The following is a 23,392-nucleotide window of genomic DNA, read 5'->3' as shown; positions in this document are numbered from 1 at the left end:
TCCCCTCGGGGATCAAACAAGTATTTCTGATTCTGATTCTGAAAAGGCATCTTTACAGTTAGCATCAGATCAGTGATTTTATTGATTTGTATACTGCAATGTCATTGTTTGTGTTCAAGTCAAAGGGCCATTGTTATAGTAGTTATCTTTAAATGATCATGTTTTCCTCATGCATGAGCTGGTACAAGGCTTATAAACACGATCTTTGATTTTTTTATACAGTCTTTTTATTACTTTGCATATCTCACATGCAGCGGAGATTACAAGTATCGTGATCTGACATTGCAAAAGCAAATCATCAGTCAGCATTTCTCATGCCAAAGCTATATGAGGGTTATTATTATTTAGCCTCTTAAACGGAAAATTTGGCAACTTTTATGTAGATGTCCAGTCAGTGTTGATGGTAAATGTAGTCAAATGAAGCAATAAATTCCTCAGTGCAAGCTATATTAACGGAGAGTTCTCCTGCACTGCCAGTGGAGCCGTGCTGGCAGTGCCTACGTGTACCAGGATGGAAGCTTCGGACGCCCACACTCACCCAGCGGGCTTCCGTAACAACAACAGAGCTTACCGAGTCTAGCTGCGCTTCCATCGTGGATATCACCACAATAACCGCTTCTAAACCAAAAAAACTTTGCCACTGCACATGTTCGAGTGGAAATCTGAAATCTCCGTATTAGCCTTGGCCTCACTGCCCAGCGGGCCTCTAACGTTGCAGCTTTATGGTCTGAGCAAGCGAGCTGCTGGGTGCTAATCAAAGTTACACAATGTTGCCAAGCAAATGAATTCCTGCAGTTTGACCATTTCTTTTTCACACATAGCTATATCGTTACCTTCAGGGCAATATTTCAGGGTATTTCTGCGATAACGATATTCTTGACGATATGATAAAAATCCAGAAATATATATATATATATGTGTCTATTGAAAATATAATATATATTTGAAAGAATACATTCGATTGTCCACTAGTTAATCGATCGCGGATGGTGCTGTTAATATACCTGAGCGGCCCGATTAAGTAAAGTCTATGTGTGGGAAACACTGATTGATCTTTTGTAACCAAACCACTGAAGTCGCTCCCCTTTTTGGAACCAACTCCTCCACCGTGGAGCCAGTACCAATGTTACTTTCGCTTTCAGCGATGCTTGTTGTTGCTGTGCATAACAGTACGACGTCATTACGTCAACAAGTCGGACTGTTGCCATTATCATGATATGATTTATTTTATTATATTAAAAATTATACAGGTATTATCTTGAACAATATGATATGGCACACCCCTACGTCACACACACACACACACACACACACACACACACACACACACACACACACAAGCGAGGATTGGAGCAGAACAGGTTTCCATATAACAACAATTCTAAGCTAGCTGAGCTAGCGTTGCAGTAATAAAGTTCCACAAAAAGCAACAGTTACCGGCATCCAGCCTACTACTCTCGTTATTTAGTTGGCATCAAATGAGGCTTAACGTTCACACAGTTTCTCTCAACTGTCAATATTACATTAGTCCAACATCGCCCAGATTACCACCCTAGCCTATAACGTTAGCTATTTCTTTGTTGCCCAAAACATAGCATTAGGTGACAAAAATCATCTGCCCTCTCAGCCCTGCTGGTCTTGGTTGTCTTTTCCAGTTTATCTTCAGGATCCTGAAGGTCTCCAGCACCCCTCTGTCCAAAATTGGAGTAAAACTTTCATGCATAGTAACGCACGCACGGGGGGTTCACATCGGCGACAGCATTGCACAAAAACTGCCCATGTTGAAATTTGAAATTCATTGCAGCAGAATTACTCAGTTTCTGTTTGCATCGAAGGGCAATTTGAGCGAAGGCACCACCAGTCGATGTTTGCTCTCTGCAGCTCAGGTTCTGCAGCCATATCCTCTTGCACGGCTGCAGCTGCAGTGGAAGCCTCAGCCTCTCTCCTTTTTCGCCCATATACTCGAATAAATATGGCTGAATATCCGAGTCAGCCAAAACACAACATCCTCTGCACACATACATATTTTGGGATGCCATTTTCGCTGTTGTAAACGTAGCTAGTTTGCAATACAAGCAAAGACAAAAAGGAAGTTCTGTCTTTGACTTTAGCTTCTAGCTTTGGCATCTAGCTTCATGGTAGCTGGAAATCCAAGCTGAAATCAGCTGTAGTTCTTCCGTGCCTCCAACTATGTCACTGTCACGTCAAATGAAGTCGCTGGATGTAGGAAGAACTACTTGGCGAACTCCGCTTTCTCGGTCAATATAGCATGCACTGAGGAATTTATTGCTTCGATTGACTACATTTACCATCAACACTTACTGGACATCAACATAAAAGGTACCGAATTTTCCTTTTAACATGAGCATCACATGATCATGTGATCATCACACATCTTGACAGCTAAATTTGTGTGTACATTCTTAGTAATATAATATCAAGCTACATAGAGCCCTCAAAAATGCAATTAATTAAATACACCATGATCTTCAATCTGATTTTTCGCGTTTTTAATGAAATCTGGTCTGACAAATGTTTTGAGTGTGTATGTGTCCATACATAACATACAAGTCAAGTCACAAGTCGCCAAGGACACACAGTAGCAGGTCAAAATGCAAGTCTTTCAAGTCTGAATGTTAGATATTAAAGTGACACAGCATCTGAACGGTTTACGTTCCTGTGTAAATAGTGATTTTTAAATACAAGAGGCCAAGTCCTAACAATAGACCTAATAATCAAATATTCAAGGCGTGCAGTTATTTATGCAAGGATTGCCTGGTATTGACTTATTTATGATTGATTGCTCCAAGATTTTACCAGGTGAAACTGTAAGACCTGAATATTTTTGCATGGTCTCAAGTCATGTTTCAAAGAGGCCAAGTCTCACAGCTGTCTCTCAAGTCTCAAGTCTTCATTTTTATCATTACAGTCTGACTCCAGATCAAGTGTCATTGACTTAAGCCAACACTTTAGTAAACTACTACCTGAGAACCCTTTTAGAGAACAATGCAGTCAAACATGCAGACAAACACATATACACACACTTTTAGCACTTACTTTGTAGCCCAGTACAGCAGACTCATTGTGCATGGCCTTCACATGGTCCCACCTCACCGTTACCCATGAGCCATCAGTCTTCCATGACACGTTGCCTGGACGACGATTAGGAGCTGTAAAGGAAACACAAGCATATTTTAAAAAAAAAAAAAAAAACAAACTGATAGCCACCACTAAGCCACAGGGGCGACTGTGGCTTAGCGGCAAACCAGAGCACCAGCCAGTCCTTGGGCAGATCTTCTTACCACACATCTTTTGCGCTGTGGCTTTTTGTTTCCTTGTCTTTTCACATTTTCATTCATCCACACTACTGACTTTACAGATTCATCCCATCTATTGGTTTTTGTCTATTTTGATTATTTTGTTGTAAATAAATTACTTTGTTATTTAGTTTACCCGTGTGTCTCCTGTTTTTGCTGCAGTCTAAGAGCCGGGCTGTGACAGTATAGAGATATGAGGGGTATGTTAGGACAGGTCTATGTGTACATGCTGACGTGGCTCCAGACAGAGGAGTGAATGCTGCTCGGAAATAGAGATCATGTCTAGTACCTACTCTTCTTCCTGAGTACTGAGAAGACCTACTGGTTGCTACAGCTAAAAGAGATAATCAATTTCTGCCAGGAGGAGGAGTGGAGAAGGAGACTGCATGGGTCATTTAACCTAGTTGTATCACTCATAGGATCTTAAAGACAGGACATGCATGAAGAGATGACTCCTGTGTGTGTCTGGGTGTGTTTGTGCATCTGTGTCTGTGTATATGGAAGTTAAATAATGACAAAACTACAGCAAGTCAAAAACAGCAAAACAGAATTGTAAATGTAGCAAAGTGATGGGATTTAAGCTTGTGCTTCAGAGCTGCTCTTTAGAGCAGCGTTAACTCCACCAGATGCCGTTACTTCCTAGTGCTCTAGCAGCTTTTTCTTTTGAGTACCAAAATTATAACACTGTTGACTTTTAGTTCTGGCTCTCTTTTTGTTGACACTGATTATTACAAACAGGTATAAGCATGAAGTCATATGGACTGATGGGTAACTCATTGATTGGGGAGAGGAGAAATCAAACTGCAGTGACTGACAGCAGGTCATGAGGCACTAAACTGAACATTATGTGTTTATTTATTTTCTCTGGCTTTCTCTGTCACAAAGACCTCATGAAGAAACAGGTGATTATGTCAATTATTAGTCTAGACTGAGATGAACCTCATTTGTCATAAATAAAGACAGACAGATAGGACGAATTAGGAAATTCTAAAATATCGGTACAGAGTAGGACTCAAACACAACACACATTTGTTTTAACCAGGGAAAATCCCTGCACTCACCTGTGGACGCACAAATGAGGTACCATGATTACTGATCCTGGGTAGATATATATACACAGCTTATACTGATCGCTTCCTGATGACAATAAGCAGCTGGATTTAACAGTAGTTTAACTTTTTAATTTGAGCCAAAGTTACATATCTACAGTCATACAATCCTGTGGTTGGTTTACTTTCACATCACAAACAAACCGAACCAGTCCTAGTCCAGTTGGAAGCAGACACACTTTTTCAAGTGGTCTCAGTATGGTTGTTTGGTCCATGTATGACTGACAACTTTCACAAACGGAAAAACGCGCCAGATTCCATCTGAACTGATTTAAACAGGTAAGCTATGAAAGCACCCTTATTAAATGTGGCATACTGTGTGGGATTTTTGTTAAGTGCACAAATGTTCAGACTCTTGCCCTCATTGTTGCTGAAGGCTGATTTCCAACTAAAAGCAAACCAAAACATTTTTTTAAAATAACTTTTTCTGTGAATTTGTCCCTTTCTGCTCATAAATCTTGACTTGCAGATTTCTTTTTTGCTTACTGAGTAGTTTTGTCCTTAATAAACTTCCACACATGTGACTGTGTATGCATGTGTGAGTGCTGCATCCATACGTGGTTTCCTGGTGGTGACGGTGGTGCGTGGTGAGGGCGGCCCGGTGCCGGCACTGTTGTACGCCAGAACGGCGACGTGGTATCGAGTGCTGGGCCGAAGTCCAGACACTCTGGCTGTTGTTTCCAGTCCTGCTGTCCGCACTCGGTCTGCTGCCGCTTCCCGTTCATGCTGCCGCCAGTACCGGATCTGAGGACACACATCATGTCAAAAAGACATTTACAAACCTAACCTGAAACACTGCATATGAACCTTGCAGTGCCAGTACAGATTTAAGATCAAACACCCTGCTTCATATTCAGAAATCTCCTCACATTTACAGCAGCAGATGCAGCAAATACATCGATATTTTATATTTGTATTCTGTGTCTCTGTGGTTGCAGTGGCTGTCTAATGAGGTCATCCATTTTCATCAATAAGGGAAAATGAAACTGATTATCTCTACTTTACCAACTAGCACTGAACGTGTTGAGTATGTTGATATCAGCCATCCCGGCACTAATAAAGTAATACATTTGTTAAGATCTTGGGGATCAAAACAATAAAAGTTTATAAAGTAAGCTAGAACTATGTCAGCTTGTGGACTAAGAACAGCTAATAAAATGATTAGAACTTTATGGGCAGGTCAGAGGACTATGTACAAATAAATATCAAATTTCTCTGTACTTTGTAAAACTGATTGGTCTGTATATATGACTTCATCAGGTAATTTTTAGTCCCTTTGAATATTGCTGTATCGCTTTTTTTATCCTATCCCATCACCTCGTATCCTCTGAGGATGCCATTGGCGCTGAGCTGCTGGACAGGCTCCCATGAAACCTGGATCTCAAAGGCGGTCAGTGGCGCAGCACTGATGTTTGATGGTCCTGCTGTTGGCTCTGTGAGGAGTCAGTGAGAGGTCAGGAGGTCAGAATATGCAACATACTTCATGATGTACACTGTGTCTTTATATTTTACAAACAGAGGCAAACTGACAGCCATGTTCATTTAATATCAGTGAATTCATAAGTGAGTGGCCTGTGGTCAATCTACTAAAAGATGTGGTTGCCCTCTAGTGGTAAGAGCAGGCAATGCAGTTGGAGACAGTGCATTTCTATCTCTGACAGACATAAAACCATTATTGATGATCGACAATAAGCTTATTGAATGTATTCTCCTCCACTTATATTATTATTGAGTAACAGGATTTCAGTGAGGAGCCAGATTGGGGTAATTTATGGTCTAATCTTAATATAATCTAATCTAAAAAATCTGGTTCACCAACTCATTAATTATAAAAATTATTATCCATAGAGCATAAGCTGCACCTTACAAAAGATTCCAGATGGAACTGCAACCCAGCTACACCGTTACCCTTTTGCAACTCTGACTCTCCAGGAATATTTCTTCACATGTTCTGGGAGTGTCCAGGGGCTGCCAATTTTTGGAGTCACATTAAAAGAGTGTTAGCGGATCTTATGGAAATTGTCAAGATACTCAATCTTTGTCTTTGTATTCTTAATGATGATTTTCCTATTAGTCTGAAGTTAACACAGTGGCAAATGTTATTTTCTGGATTTTACGGCTGCCAAGAAAACAATCTTAAAAGATTAAATCGAATATCTGTATGCAATCACTGTGGATAAATGTACTGGACATAGTAAATCTGGAATGTACGACAGCAAGACTGAAAAACACTCAACCTGTTAAAGTCCAGGCCTGGCATTCCGTATCGAGGAATATTTTAAGCTTCATATCGCAGAGGAACTGCTTGTGATCTGCTTTATTTTTGTTAATAAAATTTTGGAGAACTCCTGTTTATGGACCTCCTTAAACATCATTTTATTTAAATTGTCTATTGTCCTTCTCTTTGTGCTGTTATATGTTTTCTTTCTGTTTAATAAAAAACATCACTGAAACTGCTGGGCAGTAGTGCAAATTATTTGTGAGTAAATGTTTCCCAAATAGAAATGATTTGGACAGCCCACCCAAATAGATCAACCCCTACCCAAAAGGAGTTTGTACTTTTGTATTATTTCTTTCTTTCAAAAGTCAGCTTGTTTCACAGTGACTCACCTTCCTCTGCAGAGTGGACCACAGCGATCTGGCTGAAAGGACCTTCTCCTCTGCGGTTATAAGCCTTGATCTTCACCTCGAAGGGACTGTACGGTGTCAGGCTGTCGTTGTAGTGAACATATCGGGATGACTCCACGTGAGGAATACGAACCGCTGTCCAAGATATTGTGTCTTTCTTCCTGAATGCCAGGATGTAGCCAAAGCCATCACCATTCTGGTACTCTCTGGCCATGGGCTGGAAGGTTCAGCAGTAAATTAAGATGTGAACCTCTACAAAGACAAAAGGGTTCTAACATCTGACACAACTGCCTAGCGTGTGTGTGTGTGAGTGAACGCTCAGGGCTGTCCCTGCAATTCAGGGCTCTCTGACAAACGTTTTCATTGGACGTGCATTAGGAAGAGATCTCTTTATGATTACAGCAAGAAAAAACTATTTCAATGTACATATGGGCATATGAGTATTCTTTTAAGATAGACTTGTGTGAACCTAGGGACTCCTAGTGGAAGTATATAAAAAACACAGTGGTAGATGCTATAATCACATGAAAATTCTTCATGTAGATGAAGAATGTGACCTAACATACAATGACTAATGAAAGACGCTATCGAGATGCATATTGGAAAGTGAAGGATCCAGGGATTTTGACCATTCTAGGGACTAAAGTCAGGATACCTGGGCCTCTGCTGCTTCAAAGTGCCACTTTAAGTGAATTAGCAATAAATTACAGCTTTGTAACATTATCGATGGGGTGAGAAAAAAGCCTATATAAATGTCAAGTTAGCAACAAAAACTACAATTAATTAAAGATTAGATTACAGAAATTAGATTAGGCAATAGTCTACACACTGTTAGTAAGTACTGTCATTGAAATTGCTCTTTTTTATGTTGCATCCACTCACCGTCCAGGTAACAATGAGTTCATTGCGGTCTCCTCCTCCTCCTCCAAGTCCACTGGGGGCCACTGTGGGAGCTGAGGGCCAAATATACAAACACCAGATGATATACATGATATAATCCATAGACATGGATCAGTGGAAAGTAATATGGGTGCAAAAATCCCTTCAAATGCTTTCAAAAGATACTGTGCTTTCAGTTCCCTCACCACAAACCAAATCATTTTAGTTGTGTTTGTTAATGTCTGAGACTGAAAGGATGATTAAATGTGAAATACTGTACAAAAAAATGTCCAAGGATAAATGGACTTTGTTTCCATCTTATTATCTATTTGTTTGGTACATGCAGACGGACATGTATTAACAGAATGGATATAATAACATTTAAAGGGACAGTTCACCCCAAATCAAAAAAACATACTTTTCCTCTTACCTGTAGTGCCATGTATACATCTAGATTGTTTTGGTGTGAGTTGCCGAGTTTTGGAGATATCGGTCGTAGAGAGGTCTGCATTTTTTTAATATAATGGGACTGTATGGCACTCGGCTTGTGGTGCTCAAAGTGCCAAACTCAACAGCAATGTCTCTTTCCAGAAATCATGACCTGGTTACTCAAGATAATCCACAGATTTGTTGTGAGCAGTAGAAAGAAAATAGTTCCTAGAAAGAAGTGAACTTAACAGACCTCTGTAGCCCACTCTGCTTGAGGCTAGCGACTACATTAGCCATTTCTAGCATAACGTACCTAAAACTCCGACCGAATTGTCATCGGTCGAGTAGCATTATGCAGACGCCAGGTTTTGACAAGGAAGAAGAATGTGTGGAATACAAAAGATGATATCTCTGGATCTGCTGCATCAATTTTGATCCTGTTTTCTTTTTCATTGTTAGTCTGACAGTGTTATATGACTGCAATGCTAAGTGGAGTGCCCTTTTAAGACAATAAGAAATTCAGAGTTATGTCAAAAATCTGCCAGCTGGAAGGACCAGAAACAAAGACAAGATTTTGTACTGCCACATTTTACATGTATTATAATTTTTATTTATATTTAGCAGTTTTCATGCTTCTATTTGATCCTACTCTGATGAACTTCAGAATAAACCTATAACTCTTGTGCTCAGTAGGCGATTTATTCATTTTTAATAGGGGGGATGGCGGCAATATGAAGCGCCACTAGGAGACAAAGCACAGAGCATCTTTTGAGCCGGTTAACAAGGAGGACAGATTTTGGTCATGTGCTGCCTACTGGATGTGACCTGTGGCTCCTCACCTGCTTGCTGTGTGCGGATGGTGTGTGAGGGCATGCTGGGCTCTCCGCTGCCCAGGATGTTGCTGGCGATGACCTGGAATTCATAATCCACCCAGGGCATCAGTCCCATCACACGAGCCGACTCTGCGTTACCTTCGATGTTCACCGGGTCTGGTGTATAGTGAGGAGAGGTGTGTTTATGTTTTTTTTTTTTTTTTTAGCAATTTAGTCTATAAAATACAAAAAACTAATGACAAAATGTTCATAACAGATTACCACAGCCCTAAAATAATTTCTCAAAGTATTTATTTAGTCTGACTTCACATTTGAAAAGCAGTAAATGTATTTTTTATATACTGATCACAAGATCCTACACACCTGTCCTCATCTTCTTCCATTCTGATGAGAGCGCTGATCTACCCATGATGACATATTTGCCGATGGGACTGTGGTTATCGTAGCCACGACTCCACCTGAGCTCTACTGATGTCTCAGCGACGTTCTTCACCAGTAAACCTCCAGGAGGTCCCGGGGGGCCTGGACACAACACAGAAATGTTACTGTTTGACCGAGTAAATGAAATCATTTCTATCTCGCTGTGTATCTATTAACTACAGCAACAAGATTTTGATCAATACTCCATAATTGAAGATGTCCAGATGATTCACAGTTAGCAGTGAGCACATTTCTGCAGCTAGCTGATCATTATACAGTGAACAGCAGTAGAAACAGTGGTACAATCCACACAGGCTGGAAGTTACTACACCTATATAGTTCAACATTGCACTTACTGCAAGAACAACTGTGACACACCGGCATTTCTCCACAGTATTTCCATTTACTTTTCCTACATTTTGATATAAGTATCAAATATAGTAACTGAAGATTTTCCATTCAAAGCAAACAGCAAGATCATAAAATGTGATCAGATGTGACACCTCTACTTGCTCCTGATAATCGGTTTAAAGTAAAACTTGAAGGCTCTGTCATTTTTTGGAGTAACTCTTCTCTTAAAATGTGATATATTGCCAAAGTTTAAACTATTAAACTGCTAGTTAATGTCACATGGACCATCTACAACATTCATACTGCTGACACACAGAATAAGTACTTCACTTTTGATACTGACCACATTTTACTGTCATGCTCCTGCTTCTTTTACTTGAGTATATAATTTAAATGATTTGGATGGTCTTCTTTTCACAGCATGTTATTTATCTATAGCATCTGTGTACCTCACTCCACTACTATACAAGAGTGCCACATGGTACACTGGTTGCTTCTACAAACCTTACAATTCCAAAAATCAATGCAAATTCTAATTTCCACATAATTTATACATGTTGATGGTTGCAATTTTTATCAATCACTTTTTCACATAAAATATTCCAATTCAGAACCAGTGTTTGCCCTCAATAAATTAATTAATGTTAACATGTCTGTGACTTTTTGTCACAGTTGTCTCATCAGACAGAGCTTACTCCCACACTGTGTTTGGCCCCCCAACAAGTCCCACCAATTCAAAGTAAACCATGTCTTTCTCTCTTCTGACCTGATACATCAAACTAACCAGGAAGTGCTGGGAGCACTACACAGCCTGAGAGGCTCTCAGGTAAACCTGACAGGCTGAATTGAGGGCATGGCCATCAACCTTGCTAGTTATCGTTGTACAGACTAACAGCTCTAAAATGACTGCTCACCAACATCATATTTATCTACCACAACACTATATTTTTTTCCAAAAAAAAAAAAAAAAGTAGCCATTGGTATGATGGAATATAATAGGGAAATGGGATCAAGAGCTGGAATCAATGATATGTTTTCACATGGACTTGGTTTATAATCATTCTCCCTGTATTTTGTAGGATTGCGCGACTGAATTTGTTTTTAATTTCTTTGCTTTAAAGGATTTTCTTCTCATGTTTCTGCAATAGTAAATGCAATGGTCTTGAGAAAATGACATGCATCTTACCTCGAACCACTAGTTTAGCTGAAGCTGAGGCGCTGTCCACCACAGTCTGAGCTGTGCAGGTGTACATCCCTGCCTGACTCAGCTGAGCATTCACAATCAACAGGTCCCCAATGTTTTCCTTCTGAAAGGGCACAGACACATCAATAGAAAGAACAAAGCAAATGAGTTAAACACTCTGTTAGTCAGGAGTATAACAGACAGAAGAAAATACACTGAACAAGGGCTGCATGCTGCAGCAGAACATTATAGTGCTGACCATAACTAGCTGAGGTGAAGATTACAGGAGATCATTTTCAGCTAGACCCACAACCAGCTAACAGCAGCGTCTTATCACATCAACATTCATTAAACATTTAGACATGAAGGAGCAGGAACATGTAATGGATAGCTAATCTCATTTAGGAGCTTAATTCTCCCTCTCTCTGTGCTCAGATACCGTGAAATGTTCCACTTGCTGTTCTAAACTGAACTAATTCAATAGTTGTAAAATATCTTGCATGTAGTGGCGTGGTCAGTTTTGTCTTGCTGTTTAAGAAAATGCTGGGGGAACATTTTGTCTATTTTGGTAATGTCTCTCCAATCTTTGGTGTCAGTGTAACAGCATTTACTTTTGGCACCAGATCTCCAGAAAATAAATACAGGTGAAATCATATTAGCATATTAATGAACAAGTAAGGGCAGCCTCTACCAGACTCTGCACTGCATTTTATTTGGACTTGGAGGGAAATCTAGAGCTGTTCAGTACATGAAGGAACACATCTTTAACACCAGATGCTCAAGGTGAACTGAATCATCACTGTCACAGACTAAATCAGTAGTTGTTTGTGCTTGAGCATGTTATTTCCTGGTTAAAAGCCACAGAAACAATTATGAACCAATAACGAATGTAGATAGTTTTGTACTGAACTGAATTGAACAGTTCAAACCAGCAGCAGACTGAACTTACAATAAGAGATTAAACTACAGACAGTAAGAAGCAGCACAAGCGTAAGTCTGGTGATATTCTATATTTTTCTTATTGTCAACAAATTCTGAAAAAGCCCCAAACCAACAATGAATGCATCCTACTAACAAGTATTGTGTGTGTATTCAAAGTCTTTTATATCTTATTCCTCTGTGCCATAGAGCTCCATTGTTGTCCAAAAACTATTAAAAACACATCAATGAGTCACACTGTTGCACTGGGTGACATGTTCCTTCATTACCATGAACACACACACTGTAGTCTATTTTGATTCAGTCCCACATACACCTTCCTGCTGCCCCAAATACTCATTAGAGCACCAAATGTAGATTAATCCACCACTGAAAATAGTCCCCAACAAATGAACTATTTCCTCCTGTTTGAGTAACTTGGAAAGAGTAAAAGGCCAATGGAAACACAGAATCACAAAAAACTCCACTGTGTTTATCCTCTTCAGTAAAGCCAGATACAGAACATTTGATCAAAGAAGGAGCAATGTTTTTGCAGTCTTTTTTTGAGAATTACTAACACTAACAACACCTCAAAGCTGAGGTGGATTCTGCTATTAGTCGACCATGGTCTTATTAGTTGTTTGCCTCAACTATCAATGATACCCCCCTTCCCCTACACTGCCTCAGAAAACCACCAAATCCACAAATATGTTTACAAACATACTGCAATGTTTAACCTCCATGCAGTATAATTGTTCTGCAGGGTCTTCCAGTCCTTCACACAAAGTATCATCCCGACCACCTTCTCTCCACCATGTATCACAAAACTCACCCCCTCCACCCGGTGGTACGGCCCAGCAGAGTCCTCCAGGTCCAGCAGGACCCCGTTGAGGGCCCAGGTGAAGGTCAGGTCCATGGTGGGGTCGTGGGAGGCATGACACTGCAGCGTCACATCCTCTCCCTGATTGATGTCAGCGTTCGAAGGAGCCAATGTGATCTTAGTGGCATCTGCATGGTTTGGGCAAAAAATTCAGATTAGAACTAGTGGCAGGGGTGTGAATTTTCTTGGCTCTATGAGAACCTAATGTCTTTGAATACAAAAAGAAAGAAGAAAATCCTATAAAATGAAGAAAAAGTTGATGATTCTGATAGGTGAGTGTAAAATAATGAGGCTGATTTTCACACCTTTCAGACCTTTTTCACAGCAGACATTTTGGCTTGTCATATTAGGAAAAGCATAGGTGTAACATTCAAAATGACTGCATTCCATTTAGGGATGGGACAATATACGATTTTATTGTGGATCTGGATAAAAAACACTCAAGATAAGTTGATTGTGGTGAATTCCCATTACCTGGATAATCGTGAATATCCTCACATGAGTAACTTGAAAAGCCCAATGCCAATGCCAGTTGGACTTTATTTTTGTAAAAGGACAGTTCCTATATTTCTTAAGTCAGGGGTAAATTATATATACTGATGCAATTGATGAAATTGTTGTCTGTACCATTTGACATCATGGTAGCAAAGTGAAAAATATAGCCTGATTTAAAAAATACATGAATTATCATGTAAGAAAGAATAGACTCACACAATGTTGGTATTTTTTATTTATCCTTTATTTATGCAGGGGGACCTTATGATTTATGATTTCCTTATTTAAGATTGTTTGTTTGTTTTTCACTAAAAAGATGTATCCTATCTGTGATGCAATAAAAATATTTGTTTCTTAAAGGTGCTAGAGATGACGCACTCCCCCTACCCCTTTCCATTCCATTCCATTCCAGTGGTTGCACAACCTGCCTATTTCATGGTCGAGTGGAGTGAGACTCAAACTCAGTCATATCAAGTGATGAATCTATCGTGATAAAGAATTTAATTCATTTTGCAACATATAGATTTAGGTTACTTTGTGTGGTGGTGTTTCATGTAACATTATCTATGGTAATCTTAGCTAGCTAGCTTTAGGTAACCCTTTTCTCCCCATCATTCAATAATTATAGGGGCTCTGTATTGCAACACTTATCATAAAATGACATTTCAATCATCCTTACACTATAAGACATTAGGTAAATATTTACATTTTAATCCAATCAAAGAGTACAGTACAGTATATTGTAGGGATGCTATTAAAACCCACTGCGCTCGACATTAGACAGACAGTTGACGTTAGCTAGTGTTAGTGTTAGCGCAGTTAGTTGAAGTGTTTTTTTGCTGAAAACAAATTTCATAGCGTATTGTAAAAAAAACAGCTGAGCGCCACAGCAGCAATGGCTACAGGGAGAAAGGACGACTGTATAATCATATCAGTATTTTCAGATTTTTATATTAATGTGAGTACCGTAGCTGTTGAGCTCAACGCAGCTGACTACATGGCTAGCTAGCCACAAGTACCCTCGGCGAAGTGTCTCATAATAGGTCTAACATTAGACTGCTATATCAGATGACACCCTCAATAACAGTCACGTTTTGGGTCTAATCAGTATAATAAGCAAATTTACAGTGGTTTCTGAACTTTAATTTACCTTCGACAAGACACATTGGTAATATAGTGGGATCCCACGTCCATTCTGTTCTTAAAGAATAGCGACCGTCTTTGCATAAGCGGACCAGTGACTGGTCAATCAAGTTGCCCTGCATAAACTTGTACTGGCCCCGGGTCATCAGTTATGTCGGACCCTGGCCCACTTCTAAATCCCCTCTTTGTATAACGTTACATTGTTTGACAGCACTATAAAGTTATGTAACCGGACGCAAACGTCACTAATGCTAACGTAGCTCCTCAGGGATTGAAATTTTTCTAATTTTGACAATCTAAGCGGTGACAACTGATTAGTTAAGGTTGTAAGGACTATGGCTGCCCGTAGTCGTTGATAATTTTGTTTAAATATGCAGAACTGTCATTTTATGGGTTATTGTTGTTCGGATGATTAAGCTACAATAGCTAATATGTGCTAACGTCAGTGTGCGTTTTTTCCCACGCTAACTGGCAACTATACCACGTGATACCAACGTCGTTATACTATTGGCTCACAAGCCTTGTTAGAAGCAGGAACCAAACGTCAGACATCTCACACAGAGATAAACAAAACATTCATTTTGGACCCGTCAAAATTTTTTTAATGATTAATTCACAATCATAATATTTTTTTAGGAAAAGTAATACTTTTACTTCGCACCTTTCTAAAAGCTTTGTGAATGTATTTTTTTTATCTTCGCATCTACATAAAAATGTTATCAATATAACCTTTAACAAAATGTAAAGTGATTCCAGTTTTAGTGCCATTTTAAGAGTTTTAAGAATATTTTGATGATTATCGGGATAATATCGTGAATCGCAATTATTTTGGCCAGGATAATCATGACATGAAATTTTCATATCATCACATGCCTAATTCCATTTAGGTGAGCTGGTTACAGGGTCCTTGTATTGTGCATGCTGACTCACTGGCATTGCTTACTGTGACACCTAATGAAACTGAGCCATCGTTAACGAAATTTGTTTCACCTTTTCCTGCTATAACAAGTCTAACTGTCTTCTGAGAAAAAGGTCTATGAAAGTAAATCCCAACTGGTGACTTGTGTGAAAGCTGGCAAAGCTTTTCAAGTAGTGTGGCATATTAAAATGGGCAATCTTGAGCAACTCCTGTGGTATGTGGGGATGACAGACTGACTGACTAACAGCCAATGAGAGTCCAGTTTATATGAAGGTGTCAGTCTTTGGTAGACAAATTATGTAATGGTGACATTACTTTTATACTACCTCAAATATGTCTTTGAGATTTCTGTTCTGCAATGTCTTGGTATTTATCTGCCATATAGGCTGATACTGATATATCTGCAATAAGCTAATAAGCAATACTGTATATCAGCCTGGCAGATTTATTGGTCTAGCACTAGTTTGTGATATAGTTTATTTCGTATTACTTGGGATTTAAAAAATCTTCTGTGTGTTTTTAGCATTAGGACTTCAATTTAGGGTCAATGATAGAATAAAGTTTAGGCCATACACTGCAAAAAAGAAAAAAAGAAAACTGACATAGCATCTGTGATGTTACCTCTTATACCGGAGGTACATTTAAAGTCTAGATTGAGGTTCTGCACTTGACTCCATTTTGAAGCCAGAAAATCCAACTTCTTCAGGTGAAATAATATTATAAATTCATTCTTCAAGCATATAAATCGAAAAGACCAACGCGTATATAGACTCTAGGTCATCAGCTATTGACTGCCTATATGCTCGAAGAATACATTTCTAATATTATTTCACCTGAAGATGGAGTGTCTTGTTTTTTCTCTATGGTTATCTGCACCACTTAATATCAAGCAAGACTTCCTGGATCCTGTTTTTTGGTTGTTTTGTTTCAGTATATGTAATGTGTGTGTGTGTGTGTGTGTGTACCTCTGACAGACAGGTGTCCGGTGCTGTTGGCTTTGCCTAGGTAGTTTTCAGCGAAGCACGTGTATTTCCCTTCATCTGCCCTGCTGATGTTGTAGATCCACAAGATGCCATCTGGAGTTACTGCGACTCTGAGAAGACACAAGCACACAGACAGTAAAGAGCAGCTGGTACCAACTCAATTCATTCATGGGGATGGACAAAATATTGGAAACAATTCTCAGGTAATCCAATGCAACATCACAAACTATGGCTTCAAATATAATCACGTAACATGGACATTATAGGCATCCAAAGACAGTATTTGTGGAAGTGCTACAGTATTGGATTGTGTATTGTACAGGTGTTTCCATCATTGCGTCCGCCTCCTGTATGTCAGTTCTCACTTTTTGTGGTGTAGCAGTAATGAAGTGTTATGAAGCCCAATTTCAAGGTCAATATATCCCCTTCATGCTTGAACCTTTATACATCCATTCCAGCTGCATCCTGCTGCACATTCATTTGATTCCCCACTCTGAAATGTGAATGTTCACTTTCCCACCCACATATTCCCAGCAGGTCTGCTGGTTTCAGCCTCACGCCCACTGCTCTAACCTTCAGACTGCTGCTGTACAACTAATCAGTTTAGCTTTAACTATGCCTTAAAGGGAAATTCTGTTCATTTACAATTTAGGTTACAACTTGGTTTTGCTGCTTTAACCGTCATTCCCATAATTTTAATCTACAACTTAATTGATTAAATCTGGGGATGTGACTAAACTGGTAGACACAGCTTTCCAAGATTGCACAAGGAAACCATGTGAGCGATCAGAGCAAATCCACAGTTTAACTGAAATTTTTAAACCAATTCTTTGGAAATTATAAAATCATAAATGTAAGTTATTGCCTAAACTTGTTGTTGTAAATGTCCTTTCAGAGCTACTTACCCAATCACTTTTGACCTGCTCTCATGAAACAGTTACATTAGTATGTGAATACAGACTATGTGCAATTGAAGTTTGGTTTTAACACTCTGACCTCGTCAATCCCTGCAGCATACACTTAAGCGTGCACAGAGAGAGACTTGGGAGTGATGATAACAAACCCACCCTACAATTTATGGGAAATTTTGGAGCGACATGTTAGACAGCACTCTAAACCATCATCATCAAAACACTAAATAAGGGAAGAATGATGTTCATGCCTGGAGTAGAGTTTCAGAGAATCTACAACAAGGAGCACTGAAGCTGTTCTTGAAACTAATTTGTCAACTAATTGTAGCAGTGCAACTTGGGTTGTCTACCTGAACTAGCTTGCAAACTTTGGTCCATCTGTGCACACATGCTGTTTCACAGTGCAGTGGTCAATTAGAATGCAGCTTTGCGTGTCACTTTCAGCTTCACTGCCAAATAATTGGCTTAGATATTTCAGGCAAATCTGATTGTCTGACTGCTTGTGTTTTTGTTGTAAAGCTATGTCCCCACATCTCAGCAATGACTTTGGTGAGTAAATTATCAGAACAGCTAGGAATGATAGACTACAAGACAAGGGGTTCACGGGGTTCACGGCAGGGCTGGTGTTCCACTTGCCGTGATATGCAACCCCTGCTTAACTTTCCATAAAACTATCTATGCGCTGAATTAATGTCTTCTACTTAAAAAAATAAATAAAAGTACATCATTAAACATTCACAATTGAAAAAAAAACCTACAAAATTAATTTAAAGTATGTGTGGCCTATTTTTTAAAATATAGATATTAAATATAACATAATAAATAAATAATATATTAAATAAATAATAAAGCCTACTAACTTTTTCAGGACATTCAATCTTTGCAGTGCAATAATTAAAAACGTACATAGCTTGGATTAAATTGTTTTTAACTGATTTACTTTTATGTAATCAATATATGTTGAATTCCAAATAGTTAAAAATCTATAGTACTTTAAGAATCATCATGTGGTCTAAAACCAACAATGACGCCATAGGAGTTTTTTCCATCAAGTTCGGATGCACAGTCGCTGCTGACAGATCGTTTTTAGATCCTGAGGAGGAATAAACAAATTTGAAGTAAGTTTTCTAATTCATACATTCATTCATATATTAAAGACAAATGAAAATGGCTTTCAAACAAATAAAAAAAAATTAAATTTTCAATGCTTATATTTTCAATACATTTTCAGAAACACAAAGTTGTTTTCCTGACAACATTAGCAGAACATAGATCCCACACTCAACAAAGAGATTCTGGATTATAAAGCAACGGCCGAATATTTGGCGGGAATTTCCCGAACAAGAAAAAATGAAATTCACCAAAAGGCTTCAAAACATGATTTAGAATGTGAGTTGCATTTTTAATAACATTCATATTAAATAGACTGATGCTCGCCCTTACTGTTACTGCTCGTTAATGACGTAGTTATTCTTAGCGGTTATCCTCCGTATGCTAATTGCAACCTTAGTATATCCGTACGAATGTTTGCTATCTCTGTAACTCGTTTTATGTAACTAATCACTCTGTATCATTCTGTTTCTGTTGTTGTTGTCACATACATATTCACTTAGATTTAACTTTGACCGACGTTGCAATTTACACTTTTATTTCCACATTAGGCTCACACACCAATATGTACAATGGATAAACAGCTCCCAAACTGAATCCCTATACTCTGCATCCCTTTTATTTTCACCTGAGGATTAATACTAGTGTCCAGGAGGTAAAACAACCTAGTGTCAGACAGAAAGCAGTCCTAAGAGCTGTTAAATGATGACGGTGCAACAGTTTTCACAAGCAATATTTCCATGCTTAAGGGGACTCGTGTGGAAGAAAGGCTGCAATGTGTCAAGGTGGACGTGCAGCACCCTCCCTCATGCACATCAGCGAGATGGCACATCCTGCAGTGTCCTGGCCTTAAAAGGGAGTGTCCAATACATTACTTATACAATGTTGTCAACCTCAAACTCATTAAAACATTTAAGAAGATTGCGACCTGTTTTATACATTATCATAGATGTTTGTGATGTGTGCTGTAATGGAACTTTCATTTAGTTGTTTATGATTTCCCTACGTAATCATATGCTGGTTATGTAAAAAAAACATGGATCTGGTCGTCTTGTTAAACTATGTATCATGCTGATGTACTAATCAAAGTTCTCTTCAGTTTGCAGAGAAAATATTAAAAGGCAAGGCAATAAACATCAAGAAGCTGAGGCTAGATGTAGCCACTGCTCTCCTCCGAGAATCTGGTGTTTTGTTTTTAGCTGATCACTGTTAATCCCTTCATGTTAAAGCTCTTAGAAATGCATGTCCTTTCATAAAAATGACAGCATACAGCCAGTGAATTAGTACAGTGGAATATAAGTTATTTTACTTTACGCACATTTGTCGGAAGACAATTGACCGTTATTGTTTATAAATGCTGTTTGTCTTAACAGACAGTCTCAGCGACCTGTGCCATTAATGTGGGTTGGAGGAGCATGATGACACACAATGGGTAATTTATTCAACATTGCAAATTGTCCTAAAGATATATTTTGCAGCTTTTAGACTTCATCAAGATTATTATGATTGCTGTGGTAATTACAGTGCAGTTGTATTTCATTATTACTTGTAGAATAACAGTACCTGTGTTCTGATATTTAGCTAATTTTAATAAAACAATGTACATTCCAATACATGTCTTTTGAATTTTTTTTACATTTTATTTAATTATTTTTGATTCAATCACTATTATGCTGGTTTATTTACTTTTAAAATGATGCTTTTGTGTAACAAAGGCTTCCTTTCTATTTGGGGATTTACCTACCTGAGTGAGTTTGGTGTGTGTTCATATCAAGAGTTGGAATCCCCCCCCCCCAATTTTTCCTGTTGATCCCAGCATCACATGCTTTTCACAGCATACATGTGGGGCTAGCATGTGTAACTAGAGTGAGTTTCATGCATGACACTTTCCTAGTCAAAGTTAAGCAAGGGGCTATTTTTTTTCGACCTATATGAGTAGCCTATTTGCTACATGCGAACCCAATCATAAAGCACATTTGAACCTTTTATCCCCCGTTTAGTTACAATATTAAGATGAATTGCTTCACTTTTCTCACTGAGTGACATAAGCGCGCTCCCGCGAGGGGGGTGCATTTCACGACAGGGGTGCATACAATTGCTGCTAAATTCATCATGTTTCACTCTGTAGAACTTAATACAATCAACTGTTATAAAAATGTATAAACTGCGTCGTTAAGGCAGACGAGCACATTAGGCCTATCTGGGAAAAATTAACTTTACATGGAGCTAAAATTAATACCGAATTATGTTAAGTCATGTTCACCGAATGAGTTAGTGTCTGTTTATGAGTCGTAAACAGTAAATTCATCAAATTCAGGTTAAACACAACAACGCATTTGGTCTTTGCAAACGGAAATTATGTACGTGTTTATTTGCATATAGAGACTCGAGACCATGTTAATACCAGGTCTGAACAGGGCCTGTGATGTGTTTGGACTAATGGAGGATGGCAAGGAGTGCTAGTCCATTAGATGCTGTCAGTCACACACTAATGATTTCAACTGAATGGGCAACTGAGTAATTGCCACTTAAGCTCATCTGAAACTTTGACCAAGCAATGTAAGAGTGCTTTAACCCTTAAAAGGATGTCAAACTACTGACATTTAGTAGAAGATTTGCTGAGCATGGAGACAATGATGAATACACAGGTAGATAAACATTAATATGAGGTGGACAAAGGACCGAAAAACCTTTGGAATTCGAGACTTTTACTTAAACTCTTATTTTATGCCTTCTCTCCTCTCCATTGTGTGTTTAGCCTAAACTTTGATGTTTTTCCCTCTGAGTCAATATGACACACATGACTTTTCATGCAGAATCTGATGAAATCAACAGCAATAAATCCTCTGATACATACACCCAGCACTGTGGGAAGTCACTTTTGATCTCACCTCCAAGTAATAAGCAATTTGAGGGCTTGCTCATCCTACAGATGATGACATTTATTGTAGCTTCGGTTGTTAATTGCTTGAATCTGAAGAGTGGACAGGTGTGATTTTTATTGTTTGCCTGAAGCAGGGTGAGACTGAGGCATTGACCTCACTATCAAGAAAATGTAAAGTGTCTACTGCTATATGAGTAAATTATAGACATAGATGATATACAGTAATGTGTAATTCAGTCAGAAACATTCATTAGTCATCATAGTGTAATCACTGGCACCTGAAGCAGTGACTGTGTGTGCTCTGATGTAATGTGTAACAACACATTGTCATCTAGTAAAACACTGAGGTACATGGCCTCACCCTACAGTATATGATATACTAACCATCCACAATTTCCTGTATGCATATCCAGGTATCCTGTTTCATGCTGTATGTTACACTGTGCCTTATAGTTTCTCTATGTCATGTATATTTTATATTGTATGTTATTTGTTTTGCAATACAAGGAGTACCTGCACTTTGAAATCACAGCTCCCTTTAATTTTATTAGCGACTTATGGACCAACTACAAGTCTTCCTCAGTCAAATATCCACGTGAGGAAAATGAGGGATATAAATATAGCAAAATGACCAATATTTGTTTTACAAGTTTTTAAAATGTGAAGCAAATGCACTGCATGGCTTGAACTGAAGAACTTGAAAATCAGGTTGACTCAGTACTACCTGCTGCTGTTGGTGAGCAGCTCCGTCCCACGGCTCCAGAACAGGCTGGGCTTTGGGGCAGCTCGAGGGCGACACTCGATCATCACCTGCCCCCCTCTGGCTGCTGGGATCAGTTTCCTTACTGGATTCAACCTGAAGTCTGGAGCCTGAACTGAAAGGACAGAAGGCAGGATGGAGTCAGAATAACAGCACAGGGGGTAGAAAACGAGGAGGTTGATGGATGAGACACAGAGAGGAAGACAGACAGAGGAGAGGATGGAGAAAGTCATATTATGGGAGATAAAGAGGAGGAATAGTGAAAAGACAGTCAGAATGCTGTTCACTTGAGGCAAGAGAGCGATACAGAATTAAATCGTATTGAAATTCAATTTGCATAAATATAAAGAAAATTCACCAACACCTTGTGTTCTTTACTGATATAGGTCTAAATGTTTAATAGTTATTAGGTATAACTTGAGGCTTTCATTGTAAAATGTAATTTTGGAAATGAAAAATACATATAAGTTCAAAATAAATAAAAATCGGCAGTACGTTGAATGTCGTTTCATATAAGGGAAACTAAAGACAGTTCTCCTTGGACTCCTACCTTGGACTCTGAGCTCAGCAGTGGAGTAGATTGTGCCATGTTTGTTCTCAGCCACACACTGGTACATCCCAGAATCCTCCAGAGCCAGGTTACTGATCTTAAGACTAGCCCCGTTCACCACTACCCGGTCCTGGGGGGTCGGAGGGAAGGGTAATGTGGGAGGTAGGAAAAGAGAGAGAAAAAGGAAGTGAGTGAAGGTTGGTAAGGATGTATGAGCCGTGAAATGATGCATACATGTATTGTGCATATGTGTGCAGGGGTGTATGGGAATTAAAATGCCACAATGAATTCTACATCACCCAGTAAAGGGGAGAACTCCTATTCATCTTTACACTTTACCTGTGTTTTTCATGTGGTGCATGGACTGACACACAACTGTAGAAGTTTTTATTGAGCCTGCTAAAATGTAAAATGTTCCTTAACAAATACTATCCATGTCATTTGACTCATTATCCTTTGAGACTTTGCTCTTTGATTTGTACTGTAGATTTGTTCTTACTCCTCACAATGAGTATCCATGCTGAGCAGCTAGATGAATTCCCTGAAATTGTGCCCAAATGCTATCACAGCTCTCATTAATCTAATAATTTCCACTCTCTGAGAGGCAAATTCACACTGGAGTAATAATAACAACAGATGACCTCTGTATGGTGCATAATTTGTGGTAAAAATTATACTTAACAGGCCATG

At 38.9% G+C, this 23,392-nt stretch overlaps 1 protein-coding gene across 3 annotated transcripts in view; it reads right to left on the bottom strand.

Moving 5' to 3' along the window:
• The window catches only part of cntn2 (contactin 2), a 75,389-nt gene that overhangs the window by 6,986 nt on the left and 45,011 nt on the right, over positions 1-23,392 (bottom strand). For all 3 annotated transcript variants that reach the window (XM_044212946.1, XM_044212957.1, XM_044212950.1), the window contains exons 10-21: positions 22,703-22,832; positions 22,117-22,267; positions 16,470-16,597; positions 12,900-13,075; positions 11,153-11,273; positions 9,559-9,717; positions 9,202-9,351; positions 7,937-8,007; positions 7,037-7,271; positions 5,744-5,859; positions 4,984-5,170; positions 3,058-3,170 (exon numbers count right to left, since the gene is read on the bottom strand). In XM_044212946.1, coding sequence (XP_044068881.1) covers positions 3,058-3,170; positions 4,984-5,170; positions 5,744-5,859; positions 7,037-7,271; positions 7,937-8,007; positions 9,202-9,351; positions 9,559-9,717; positions 11,153-11,273; positions 12,900-13,075; positions 16,470-16,597; positions 22,117-22,267; positions 22,703-22,832 — 1,737 coding nt within the window. The remainder of the gene's footprint in view (positions 1-3,057; positions 3,171-4,983; positions 5,171-5,743; positions 5,860-7,036; positions 7,272-7,936; positions 8,008-9,201; positions 9,352-9,558; positions 9,718-11,152; positions 11,274-12,899; positions 13,076-16,469; positions 16,598-22,116; positions 22,268-22,702; positions 22,833-23,392) is intronic.

Source organism: Siniperca chuatsi, linkage group LG2 (assembly GCF_020085105.1).
Source record: "Siniperca chuatsi isolate FFG_IHB_CAS linkage group LG2, ASM2008510v1, whole genome shotgun sequence".
Taxonomy (NCBI): domain Eukaryota; kingdom Metazoa; phylum Chordata; class Actinopteri; order Centrarchiformes; family Sinipercidae; genus Siniperca; species Siniperca chuatsi.
This window is presented reverse-complemented; position numbering and strand designations above follow the sequence as displayed.